The sequence below is a fragment of the Scardinius erythrophthalmus genome, assembly GCF_964197995.2.
Source record: "Scardinius erythrophthalmus genome assembly, chromosome: 5".
Taxonomy (NCBI): domain Eukaryota; kingdom Metazoa; phylum Chordata; class Actinopteri; order Cypriniformes; family Leuciscidae; genus Scardinius; species Scardinius erythrophthalmus.
Window position 1 is genome coordinate 18,731,444 of NC_138225.1, and position 13,093 is coordinate 18,744,536.

General features: G+C 36.3%; 1 protein-coding gene across 1 annotated transcript in view; it reads right to left on the minus strand.

Annotated features, from left to right (window-relative positions):
- Window positions 1-7,837, minus strand: part of niban2b (niban apoptosis regulator 2b) — a 28,379-nt gene extending 20,542 nt beyond the window's left edge. Inside the window, exon 1 of the mRNA XM_081366016.1 lies at window positions 7,446-7,837. Coding sequence (XP_081222142.1) covers window positions 7,446-7,500 — 55 coding nt within the window. The 5' untranslated portion in view covers window positions 7,501-7,837. The remainder of the gene's footprint in view (window positions 1-7,445) is intronic.
- Between the last annotated feature and the right edge of the window lie 5,256 nt (window positions 7,838-13,093).

Genomic DNA, 13,093 nt, shown 5'->3' on the forward strand with positions numbered 1-13,093 from the left:
CCCTGGCCTGTACTGTAACTCAGTTTCAGGGTGTTACCAATCTTCTTATAGCCTAGGCCATCTTTGTGGAGAGCAACCATTCTAATTCTTAAATCCTCTGAGAGTTCTTTGCCATAAGGTGCCATGTTGAACATCCAGTGGTCAGTATGAGAGAATTGTACTCAAAGCACAAATTGTAACTGATCTAATACAAGATACACAAATTTGTATGGTCCTGTCAAGCAGACAAAAACATAGAAGAATAGGAGATGTGGCTTTTCATGGTTAAACGACGTACAGCTATTATCACTTAGGGTGTACTCACTTTTGTTGGCAGCTATTTTGACAAAAATGGCTGTATGTTGAGTTATTTTCAGAAGACAGTAAATATATATACTGCTATACAAGCAGCACATTGACTACTCTGTCTAAAATATATTCAAGTTTAATTTCTATAGTACTATCCCTTGAGAAGATATACTAAAATGTTTGCTGAAATGTTAGGGGTGTACTCACTTTTGTGAGATACTGTTTATGGCTTATTAATATACGTGCGATTAGTCGACTTATCGCTTAAATGAACGACTACTAATCAACTAGAAAAATCTTTAAATCGAGGGCAGCCCTAATTGTAATGTTATGTGCTTTGAGACATGAGATAATTTAACCCCGTCTTTCATGATGCTTTGCAGACTCTGCTGTGTGCGTGCGTTCATGTGTTTTGAAGGAGGCATGGATTTGGAGACACTCTAAAGAGGGATCTCATGCTTTTAAAGTTAGCTTGCTATTGTTAGCCTCTCCGAAATTGCCTACCCTACCTTACCTTTAATGCCATTGACAAAAATACAAACACAGCATTTCTGATTTTAAACACTGTTTTATACTGCATATCTGGTAGTTTTCCATAGTAAGCATTTTAGTAAAGCCAAATACATTGATTCAAATATTATCAAATGAAAATGAATGTAAAAAAACATTTTATAATAATATTAAATAAAACTAAACAATAAACAGCAATTCCAAGAGGGTCCTCGCACCATTGGTGCTCCGGTCCTAATTAAACAATGATAAAATGTGATGCAATAACAAATCACGTGAAAGGCAGTTATATTAAGATTTTAGACGTACTGTAAGCAGCTGCTGCTGTACAACAGACAGTTGTGGTACAGTAAGTCAATGGCCATTAAAACATTAACAGCAATTCACACTGAGCTCCGTGTATCTGATCAGAAGTGGAGATTACAATGTTTGAGCTTTACTGCATTGTCCTTCACATGCATGTAAAAGCAGATAAACACGGCAGTTGGCACAGGAACAAAGGCAACTCCATTATTGACTGCTTTCTGGTGGGATGTTTTCCAAATGACTATGTAGGGCTTGTTGTAAAACTTTGGAGGCATTCAGTCTCTTGGAAAGTTTTGAGGAAAGAGAACAGAAAAAACAACAACATTCCTGTCCGTTCGCTTACAATGTAACGATGCCATTAAAGTAGAGAGAGGCATAAAAATAAAGCACTAAGTGATGGTCAAAGAGAAGAGAATAAAGGTAAAACTTAGTTATCTAATGCATATTGAGGTTAGACTTAAGTCAGAGAGATCACCTGCACATTAAAAATAACTCCAGTTCTTAAAATAAAGATGACAATTGGAAATAACAGTAAGACATTTCAATGTTATATTTGATTTGTATGACTCATAAAAATTATGTTTCATACAGGGAGAGACTGCAACAAATCAGACCCATACAGCTTAACGCTCAAGTTCAACAGGATCATTAACATCAAAAGTTCCCATCAAAGCAAATTATAAACAGACCTGACGTTTAGCATTTACATACTTCAGTCTGCCAAGTCAAATGCACACAGAAACACCCTAAAATGTTCCCTCTCTGAATGTATATGGTCTACTACACTACACTACACTACACTGCAGAAATGAAAAGTCTCTGGAGCTGAGCTCTGCTTATGATTTCTCCCAACCAACTCTCAATCCATCATATTTGCCCCATAAGCCAGAGAATATAATTAAATGAACTGCTAAAGCCATTAGGCAGTTGTGCAGGCAGTACTTAACAGAGAGGAATGTGAAAAAGGAGACAAGGAGGCTAAGAATAAGGTCACCCTGACCATCTGCATTGTTTTAAAAAGTACAATATTAGAGGCGAAGGGAAATACGTGATGATCTTACGTGCCAAGAATGCTATGAAATATGAATTGTACCTAATGCAGTGTTGTTATAATTGATGAAGACTAAAATTAATTAATTGAAATAAAGCTGAAATTAAATAAAAACTTTATTTTGAAGCAAAAACTGTTTCTACAGTAACAGCGTCTTCTTTGATGGGCAGATTATTAAAGACACTGAGTGTTTCAGGATTATGGGTAGTGTAGTTCAGCTATTATACAAGTGATGGTGGGAACAGAGCTGACTGTAAAGGCTGGGCAATTTGCGCACTGATCAGTCATCAATCTTAAACAAACATCCTGGGGCAGATCCCCAAATGCTCCACTGCCATGCCAAATGCACACTCACACAATATTTCACAATCCACGTCTCAACACAAATCCAACAAATGAAGCACGCTTTTCTCAGGCACAGATTTCGACACCAAAACAAACATCTCAGTAATGTGCAGGAGTCTGATGGTGGGAATAAAATCTTGCCAAGCTCTGCTTTGGTAATGTGGAGGTTTGGAGACGGACACTTAAAGAGCAGTTCCACTAGTGGAAGATAATTACAATACCATCACGCCGACCACACAGGGGGCAGTTGGTCTTCAGGGGGGTGGGGGGGAAAGGAAAAGGAAGTTTCTTTGGAATGTGTCCATGTCAGAGCAGACAGAGTGAAAGCTCTTCTGAGGGAAATCTGGGAGTTCAGATCCTGGTACTGACTATAGCTGTACTATAGACGATGTTGCGAATTTAACATGCAAAATTGATATGCTGCATTAAACATTTGCGAATAAAGAATTGTTTCCCACCCCACGCGTTCAAGAGAACATCTGTAATAAAAATGGAAGTTGCAGCAATCAGGGAAGCCACTGTGGCTCTTTTTTGTACATCATAAAAGACGTACAGACAAAATGCAATAAACGCTGCCAAGTTATCTTGGGTTCGGATGCCTGATGTTTGGGAATGCAATTGTGTGAGAGAGTTCTTCTGGGAGGTCATTATAGCAAATCATTTCGATTACAGACTTTGACCCCGGCATTTCAGAATGACTTAACATTGAAGACGGTGTGCAATGAGATTGGATAACTGCACTAACCAGCAAACCAATCACATCTGTTCAATCACAACAAATTATTATTTATATTTCTTTATTTTTTTGCGCATCAAGGGATTTATTCAGTAAATGTGTTTCCATCATCTTCTGACAAGATGAAGAATTTATGCCCATCTTGGCTTAATCATCCTGTGTTTTTTATGCACTTATAAATGTGCATAAAAACAGGTGGATGAAAACATAGCTAATGAGAATATGCTCTGAAAGTACTGGGAAGGGGAAAGGTAACATGGAAACATCTTTTTGGAATCCAGTACCAAGTGTTCCCACATTTTCTGACCAATGAATCTTCCCATGCCTGGACATTCTAAGCTGTCCATGACCATGGGGAACTTGTAGAACATTCTCTGCTATATGATGTGTGAAAGAATTCACAAATATATGATTTAGAATGAAAAAAGGGTGCTAACAGAGCACATTATTAATGAGAGTAACCCAGGGCCCGGGTCTGGAAGAAACCACAAGACAAGGGCATGTGTATGTTCATGTGAATGTCTAAGACTGAGACCTTTTGTGAGTGAGTGTGTGTTTGTGTGTGCTGCTTGTTTATGAGTCATTCACTGAATGAGTCTCATGTGATACTTGGTGCCACTCCTTGTTCCTTTTTTAATTTCATTACAACTCGAAAGCAAATCAAATTAGCGCTACCGTATAGCAGCCACTTCAAAGAGAAACTCTGAAGCCTCACACTGAAGATGTTGTGCTTGCATTTCATTACCCAATGAAACAAACTATATCACAGAGAAACTCAATTACACTTATATAGTGCAATAAGAAATCTTATTTCAATGATTAATTCTTAACTTTCTTTATGTGTTATAATCATACAAGCTCAGCAAAACCTGTCTGCTGGAGTCATTCACGCTTTTCTAGCAGGAAATCCCAAATCACTTTGGTCACAGTCCGGTTTTATTCTTTAGAGAAGAGCATGATAATGAAACCAGAAACCTTCAGAAATCATCCTGATATTTGACATTTTTATGTTTGTAACAATGTACAGTTTTTTTTACCATCACTTTTGATCAGTTTAACGCATCCTTATTGGATAAAAGGATTAATTTCTTTCCAAACTTCTGAAAATACAATATTTTTCATTCAGCATTACATTTTCTTTGGTATATGTGGACCACAGAAGCTGAATTATTGAAAATTGAATGCACAGCCTTCTTTGTGTCATGGCCACATTACCATCTCAGATGCATTAAATTTTCAATAATTCAATAGCTTGTCATCAAATACTGCACATATTCAACATAATGTGCTCCTCGTCTAGTTTATAAAACATTCCATCAACATTTTCTAACATATGGGTTTTGCATTTGACAGCTCAAACACTTGAGATAAATTATATTGTTTGATTACAGTACAAGGAGTGAGCTGCATTCGTGGCATTTATGGGAAAACTGGGATTAAGTACAGCTGATATAAAATCTGACAAGGGGGAATTTAGCAACAGATACATGCCTTGCTTGAGGACACAGCAGCAAGGCCATAACTATAATAAATAAACTAAAATAAATTATAGCATAATGCACTTTAAAGTTTTATGAGAGTAGATAAAGCAGTATGCTGTTTTTCTTTTAGCACAATACACTTGAATTTAGCATGATGAAAAAGATTACGATGGTTTACTTTGATCAAATTGCAGTGTTATTCGAGGATCTGTTGCTACAGTAAGTGAAGCATGCTGGGATGTGATTTATAAACATGCTGTGCTCAACATATGTTTTAATTGTCCTGAGAGCCTCATTGGTGCTGAGTCCAACACTAAGCAAGCCTGATGTTCATCATGGAAAATTCCCATTTAAACCTACATTGGCTAATGATGAAGTCACATAAACCCTTGAGCAAAAATCTAATTCTGAGGAATAAGCATACGGTACGCCTTAATTCGATTTCAAAATCTATGCTTCTTGTTTCCCACAGTGAAACTGACATTCCAGCTAGATGATTTTTCAGACCAACTCTGGACTAACTTCCATTTTTGCCTAAATTCCAGTCAGTTCTGTGGATGACATTCTGTGGAGCATTAGCAATATGAGAGGACTAACAGACAAACACACACACTAGGAAGTAAGTGTGGGGTGGATTGTGCACTATGACCTCTCTACAAAGCTATATTACAAACATGCTCTGTTTAGAAGAATCCTGCTATTAGTGTTCCACGACTTCCCCTTCCACGAACATTCCATTAAAGCATTTCCTGCAAGATCCCCCTCATCCCCCCAACTACTCAAAACAGTGTAATTTGCTTCCCAAAATGGCTCCAACTTCACCATCACCTCAAGATGGAATATTTGACCCCAAAACAAGCTTCAACAAACAAAACAATATCATAAACCTTATGATACAATGTAAAATAAACATGTGCAGCACATAAAGCTGTCATTCATTGTAAACTCAAAGATAAGCAGATTGCTAAAAAAAAAAAATTGAGACAGGAAGTGCTGAGGTCATTCTATTCCCTATCCCCACCCACTATTTTGAGAAGATGACTTTATCCATTTTATAGACTACAGGAAGATGACGTAAGGAAAAAAACCATGTAGGACTTTGCCCTCACCTTTTCCTTGTCATAAAGAGGTCTTGTGAAAAGGGTCTAAAGAAACCAGCCTACTGTAGACGTATTATTGTCTGACAGCATCCTCTATGAATTAGCTTCTGAATATTTTTCTTACACTTTTAAAAAAAATGTAAGCATACATGACCTCCTGAACAAAGGTTATCCAAATGTTGAGCATGACAGATCATCCAGACAGCCTCCTTACTGCTGTTAGGCTCCCCATGCATTCCTGAGATTCCATATCTGATGTGCTTTTTCTTAAAATGTGCAAAAGCAGGGAAGATGGAAAGTTAACAGTTCTCTCTTGCCCTTCCCAAAGGTGATTTCATCAAATGATATTGAAAGGGATAATCAATAAGTAAAACTTTATTTAAATTATTCTTATATTGTTTTAAAAAAATGTAAAAAAACAAATGATGTGCTTCTGATTTTCCAGAGTAAGTGACATTGACATTCCAGTCAGATGATTTTTTAACTAAATTAGTAAGTAAAACATTATTTAACTTTTTTTTTTTTTTTTACGAACATTTCTTACAAAAAAAAATAATAAATGACATTTAAAATGTCCACTAAGTGTATTCCTCTGATTTTTTAACATTTTATATGGGCTATTTTATAATATTTGATTCTAGGCCTGGATTCTAGTTTAGGTATGGATTATCTGGGTTCAGTGCCTCTTTAGACAGCACAGTGACCTGTAGCTCTCAAATACCTGTATTTACTGTCCTACAAAGTATTGCTAATATGAAATGGTTTTTGATTGAAAACAACAGCCAAAAAAACAACAACAACAACAACAACAACAACAACAACTGAAATCAGCACTGAAAAATATTTCCAACAACTCATGAAACTTCACGAATCTCATAGGCTGACCATATTGCATAATGTACAACTACATTAGAATTTGATGCAATATGACTAGTCTTAATTGTTCATGTTGATCTTTTTTTTTTTTATCTTTTTTTGTGCATAAATGTAGTACAGTATATACCTTGTTTTATAAGGTTAGAACAAAACTGCACTTTAAAATCAATATGCCCCTAACTTCTGGCACTCCTAGGGAATCAACTAATAATCCACAGTCAGCATTTATTTAAACCTGTTCCACCCTAACCACACCTGACCAGAGAGCTCTGAAGAGATTCAGGCCACCTTTCCACCCATACAAATTCATTTAGACTTCACTTCATTTTATATTTCATGATTTATGAGATATCAACAATAGTTAGGTTGCGCAGCTCACATTCATCTTTTAGATTCTAATAGCAAAGCGATTATTTGAATCCTCTTTTTTTGTTGTTTACACAGTGAAATCACTGTTATTATCTTACTGATTATTTATGCAATATATATATATATGTAATTCAAAACTTGTAAAAAGTAACAGGAAATGTTGTGCCACGTCGCAGCAAAGTACATTGAGGGAACAGCACAAAGTTTATTATCCCACACGTTTTCTTTTTGGGGCGGAATGTAAACCCCTTTCACCCAAAACCCTGGCACTGGCCTTAACTGAAATTGCATTGCAACAACACTTTCGCAACACCATATTTTACATACCGTCACTGATTCTCTCACGTCTTGCGGTTAGCAGACACGTCCATTAGAGCGCTTACCTGTTATAACCTCCCGTTTGCCTTCATCCAGGTGAGTTGAGATCAAATCTCCCATCGCGCCGCTGTTATAAGGCAAATTGGTCTGGATCGTTCGCCTCAGAGGTGTAGCTGTGCAGTAGCAGCAGTTGGGCGCTGGTTTCTTATGATAAGATATAAACTGGAGTTGATTCAAGCGGCTCCTCCCTTTTTACTCGAGTAGTTTGGACGCAGTAAGAGGTGGTTGGAGTTGCATATAGAGTTGAAATGTACCGTGCTGGATTCCTGAAGGCTCAGTTTTCCAAAACTCTTGATTTAAGGCTTCTTTAGTCCCGCGTTAAGCACAGACCTCTCTGTGCTCGGTTTCAGCGTCAAAACACACTTGTCTTTGGGAGACACATGAGCATGCTGAAGGCGGGGTTACATAAATCTGGACTCTACGTTTATTCTAAAAACGAATTTTTTATGTATTTTTTTATATTTATTTTTTTTAGAGCAAAGTGAACGAAGCGTTCCCATCAACGTGTATGCACTCACTGGGTGACATTTTTATTATTATTTATTTATTTATTTATTTTTACTTTTGGAAGCGCGTGCTTTCAAAGACTGACGAGCAAAACTGAAGAAACACGCCCCGCCACTGATGATATTTCGCAAGTCAACGAACTGAATAAACGAGGAATCTCGTCGTGAATGTGTATGGATAACACATTCATGACACAAAACAATTAAATAATTCCTGAAATTCTTAATTATTAAGTTTATTGTTGTTGTTGTTGTTGTCTTTTTTTCAATACTGAAGTCAATACTTTAACTGAAGTCAAGCACTAACGAAACGGAGGTGAAAATAGCCTATATTGATCAGATTCAAAATAGCCTAATCGAATCACTGGGATGATCCATAAGAGTCTAATGCAGGTGCCGAAAAAATAGACAGGGCATAACAAAAATAAAATCTAGAAAAACATATGTATAAAGGCATTACAAATGTGTGCAATTAATACTGTAAATAAATCATCCAATATTATTTAACTTATTCTAACAATATGACTAGGCCTATTATTAACCCATTTTTTTACTAATAGAGGAAAGATAAATGAAAACCCCTATCTCTGTTTATTTCATGTGTAGAATAATAGGCTGTCGATTTGTAGAGAGTTTTAAAGACATTTTCATTAAAATTGTTTAAATGAGTGAAGCATCTCTGAAACAGCTAGAATAAAACAAGACGAAGTCGCCCTCTAGTGGATACTAGTGGTCTTTTTCTGTAAATATTCTTAGCCCGACTATAAAATAAAATATAGCCCGACATTGTAAAATAATTCTCATGCACATTATTCATGTTAATATTTCATGACGTTAAATTCAAATATTTTGCTTTCATATTGATTCATTACTATATGCAACACTCCAAAACATTAATAGCTCGAGGCTCACAAAAACAGTCAGGGCTTCGTCAAAACATGATAGAAGCTGCTGGAAGGCTAAGCTTAATATGCACACATGCACATGTCAATAGAGAAGCTGCGGAGGCGTGTAGTGGGATTAGGTATCGACGCAAGCAACACATCCCATTTACACCAACTGTAGCTCTGAGCGCGCGCACACTGAGTCCAGACTCCAGACTCCAGTCCAGCAGCAGAGGATAGCAGGACGCACGATGACATCTCTGGGACTCAAAGCGATTGTCGGGGAAAGTAAGACATGTTTTGCTGAAGTTGTTTTAGGGCAAAAATCACTGACGTTTTTGAATGTAATGTTTCTGATATTTTCTAATGTGGAATTATTGACATTTCCATAGAAATGTGTGTGTGTTGAAATGCTTTATTATTAAGTATTACAATAGGCTATTCACTAACTGTCTAAACCTCCAACAATAACACTGCTCTTCTTAAATTCTTATTCTTCAAAACATGCTTTTCTATTATATTATAAGATTATATTAATCAGTGACATTTTGTTGTTGTTGCACTATGCAAATGAATGATTGTAATGTTGCTAAAAGCACACAAGCATTGGAGATACACACTAATCTGTGTAGTCCTGTGGGATTAAGGATCTAGAAGGGCGGTTTGCGTGGAAGCACAAAGAGTGGGAAAAATAGGCCTGAATTATACAAACAATACAGACAAGCAATTGTTCTTTGAAAAGCTATTAACCATGGCTTTGGTGTTAGATGTTAATGCTGAATTTGTTATATGTAGGCTACATCTAAAGGTGTTGCACTATTTGTATCTATCTATCTATCTATCTATCTATCTATCTATCTATCTATCTATCTATCTATCTATCTATCTATCTATCTATCTATCTATCTATCTATCTATCTATCTATCTATCTATCTATCTATCTATCTATCCAGCATGGTATCCTGAATGCAACTCCTTTGTGATTCCCTATACCATATATTATTAACCTGTTGTTTTATCTATAGGCTCAGTGGATGTTAGGTTTTCCTTACTCCATCTCTTAAAGCTACTTTCTGAAATGCCAGTGTCAAAAATGTACTTTTTCCCAGCCCTGGTTACTTTCTGGTCCTAAATGCAACCATGATGATTAATGAGATTTTCAGATGTTCATAATTCACTCTCATTCTTCTTTTTTTTGAATCACCCCCTGTCTTCACTTCTTGTCATATGCATGTGTCATTCATTGATGTTGTTTCTGCTGCCATATACAGTGCTGCTGTTGATTAAATCTTTAGAGATTCTGAGAAAAACATCACCAATTATCAGGTGTGAGTGTTTGTTACTTTGGCACATGTGAAGATGAGACTGAAGCATTTTATCAGAAATTCTGCTGAAGGGTGTTTTCTAGTCATGTTTTCGGACATATTGGTATCAACTATCAATATCTGATTCTTAATCTATCAGTAGGTTAAGTTTTCAATCTGTACCTAAAGCTTTCAATCCGGTTCCCACCCTTTAAATATTAACCACATCTCACCAGCAACGTTTTTTATAGACAGTTATTTTGTCAGACTGGATGCTGATTTGTTGTTCGACAATTTCAGTAATAGGGTGTGAGATTCATCACAAGTTTATTTAAATGCAACAACACCTCTGGGTGTCAGAACTGGCAGATCCAGCGTCAATAGCTGTGAAATGTGTTATATGACTGCTGGAAGCTGTTGCGTTTGGGATCTTGCTATTCAATGGAGATTTTTAGGGGGGCAGTAAAAATGATTAAGGTCCACCGTGCTCACATCCAGTGGAAGAGATGCAAAGAGAGACTGAGTGAGAAAAAAAAGAGTGACAAAGAGCAAGAGAAAGAGACACAGAGGAAGAACAAAAATAGAGGATGGTGCTGTAAGAGGATTGGGAAGAGATTAGGCCTGTGATTGCTGGGTCTCTCACCACTGAATATATATCATTTAAACTAACAAATAAAGTTGATCATTTTGTTTTCTGCTGCCATAAAAGACATGGATAGTAGATTTGATTATTTTATTTTTTTTTAATAATTTCATTCATCTTTTTTAAAATCCAAGAAGCTATTTAATTTGGGCAATAAAACAAAGAAACAATAATAACACTCAATATGGGAAAGTAGTCATGAAAATAAATAAGACAATACACTATTGATAAATAGAAATGAATGAATATGTGTCACGCACAGTTGAAGCAAGAGGTGAAAAGCACTGGATCCAAAATTGATTTTATTTACAAAACTCAAAAGGTAAAAAAAAAAAAAAAAAAAAAAAAAAAAACTCTGGCAAACCATGAACAGAACAACCAGTACACACAAACAGGATCAGACAATAAACAGAAAAAAACACAGGGATTATATACAAAAGCAAACAAATCAAAGAATCGAGACACAAAGGAGATACAGCTCAATCAATCAATAAAAAACCATGGCACCAAGCTAAAGAACCCAGAGGAATCTGATCTAAAAACGAATTAAATGTCAAAATCAAAAACAGAACCAACAAGACATACCCCCCCATAAGTATATATTAATCTTTGTTAATATTAGTTAATAAAAATACAACTGTTCATTGTTAAGTTCATGTTAGTGCAGGTCCAATAAATACTATTAACAGATACAACGTTTGATTTTAATAATGTACTAAATATTGAAATTAAAATTAACTTGATAATAATTATAATAATTTTGGTAACACTTTACAATAAGGTTAACATTAGTTTATATTGTGAAACCTAAATCAAGAAAAAAAAAAAAAAAAAAAATATATATATATATATATATATATATACATACAGCAGGGGAAATAAGTATTGAACACGTCATAATTTTTCTCAGTAAATATATTTCCAAAGGTGCTATTGACATGAAATTTTCACCAGCTGTTGGTAACAACCTAAGTAAGCCATACATACAAAGAAACAAACAAAAATAAGTTCAGAAATTAAGTTATGTGTAATAATGTGAAATGACACAGGGAACACATATTGAACACATGAAGAAAGGGAGGCGCAAAAAGGCATGGAAAGCCAAGACAACTGCTGAAAACTTACAGTAATTAAAAAGCAATCCAGCCCCCTGTCAGTGGAAATTAATAACAGCTGGTTCAGTCCCAAATGATGGCCTACAAAAAGGTCTCATTGCCAAGGTGTCACACAAGACGCATCTCATGATGGGTAAAAGCAAAGAGCTGTCTCAAGACCTTCGCAACCTAATTGTTGCAAAACATAATGATGGCGTTGGTTATAGGCGCCATTCTAAGCTTCTGAATGGTCCAGTGAGCACTTTTGGGGCCATAATACGGAAGTGGAAAGACAATAATTTCACCATAAATTTGCCTCGACCAGTGCTCCTCGCAAGATTTCTGATAGAGGAGTGAAAAGAATAATCAGAAGAGTTGTCCAAGAGCCAAGGATCACTTGTGGAGAGCTTCAAAAAGACCTGCAGTTAGAAGGTACTGTTATCTCAAAGAAAACAGTAACTAATGCACTCCACCGCCATGGCCTGTATGCACGCTCACCACGCAAGACTCCATTACTGAAAAAAAGGCATGCTGAAGCTCATTTAAAGTTTGCTGCACAACATTTGGAAAAGCGAGTGAAATACTGGGAGAATATAGTGTGGTCAAATGAGAGCAAAATTGAACTGTTTGGATGCCATAATACACACCATATTTGGAGGAGAAATGGCAGTGCACATTACCCTAAAAACACCATACAACTTGGTGTTGGCTCTTGGACAACTCTTCTGATTATTCTTTTCACTCCTCTATCAGAAATCTTGCGAGGAGCACTGGTCGAGGCAAATTTATGGTGAAATTATTGCCTTTCCACTTACGTATTATGGCCCCAAAAGTGCTCACTGGACCATTCAGAAGCTTAGAATGGCGCCTATAACCAATGCCATTATTATGTTTTGCAACAATTAGGTTGCAAAGGTCTTGAGACAGCTCTTCGCTTTTACCCATCATGAGATGCGTCTTGTGAGACACCTTGGCAATGAGACCTTTTTGTAGGCCATAATTTGGGACTGAACCAGCTGTTATTAATTTCCACTTACAGGGGGCTGGATTGCTTTTTAATTACTGTAAGTTTTCAGCAGTTGTCTTGGCTTTCCATGCCTTTTTGCGCCTCCCTTTCTTCATGTGTTCAATACTTTTTCCCTGTGTCATTTCACATTATTACACATAACTTAATTTCTGAACGTATTTTTGTGTTTCTTTGTATGTATGGCTTACTTGGGT